The sequence below is a fragment of the Gavialis gangeticus genome, unplaced genomic scaffold (assembly GCF_001723915.1).
Source record: "Gavialis gangeticus isolate Ggan-Ray unplaced genomic scaffold, GavGan_comp1, whole genome shotgun sequence".
Classification (NCBI taxonomy): domain Eukaryota; kingdom Metazoa; phylum Chordata; order Crocodylia; family Gavialidae; genus Gavialis; species Gavialis gangeticus.
Genome location: NW_017728994.1, coordinates 45,841,446 through 45,842,482, shown reverse-complemented (window position 1 = coordinate 45,842,482; position 1,037 = coordinate 45,841,446). Strand labels below are relative to the sequence as shown.

Sequence of the window (1,037 nt, the reverse complement as noted above, 5' to 3'; positions counted from 1 at the left end):
CCCACCTGTGGCCCTGAGCCTGCCCTTGGCCTGGCTAGGCCCCGCTGCTGGGTTGCAAGCAGGCCCAGGGCCAGCACAGCTGTCTGCCTGGGGAGCCCGTGGGCAGGTGGTCCACCCAAGACACCCCGGCATCGCTCTGGCTCGGTGGCCTCACCCCCACCGCGCTCCTCCAACTGCACCGTGGGAGCGCCTTCACTTGTGTCCTCACGGAAATCAACCAACCAACCCTTAAATAAACCAAACAGATGCATGTATCCATTATTAGATATTAATTTCCTTAATGTAATGAGATGCATATATTTAGCATTAGACACTAAGCCATTTAAATTAATTAGATACATGTATTCAGCATTAACTTAGTTTAATTAGATGCAGATATTCATCATTTGATATTTACTTGTTTTTACTGGATACATATTTAATATTAGCCATTTAATGTGCCAGATGCATGTACCCATTGTGAGATACTAAGTTCTTTGTTTTAATTAGATGCATATATTCATCATTACCTAGTGGACTTGTTTTAATTAGATGGGTATTTATCATTAGCTCTTTATTTAATATAATTAGATGCACGTGTTCACCAACGGATGCTAAGTTATTTGTTTTAATTAGCTACATCTATTCATCATTAGGAACTAATTTACCTCATTCAGTGAGATGCCCCTGTTTCATTAGGTATTCATTTAGCTAAATTAATTATTCGTACCTCCCCACCATACTATATTAATGTGTTTAAATGAGTGAGATGCATACATACATATATATGTACATATCTATATATAGATACATTCGCGTCAATGCCCGCATGGATGTATGTAGCGGAAGCGCCCTCCCCCTGGGGAGCCGCCGCCTCCTCCGGCCCGGCGCGCGAAGGGTTAACACTGCACTTCCCAGCAGGCCGCGCGCGGGAGGAAGGGCGGGCGGACTCCAGCTCCCGGCGTGCCCCGCGCGAGGGTGGGGCCGCGGGGGCCGCCGGGAGCTGTAGTCCCCGGAAGCGGCTGTCACGTGGCGGTGCCGGCAGCGGCCGCGCTGGA

The 1,037-nt window shown here is 48.1% G+C and overlaps 1 protein-coding gene across 1 annotated transcript in view; it reads left to right on the top strand.

Annotated features, from left to right (window-relative positions):
• Positions 1 to 808: 808 nt before the first annotated feature.
• Positions 809 to 1,037, top strand: part of PPRC1 (peroxisome proliferator-activated receptor gamma, coactivator-related 1) — a 13,185-nt gene continuing 12,956 nt past the window's right edge. Inside the window, 1 exon segment of the mRNA XM_019502139.1 lies at positions 809 to 814. Within this exon segment, the coding sequence (XP_019357684.1) occupies positions 809 to 814 (6 nt within the window).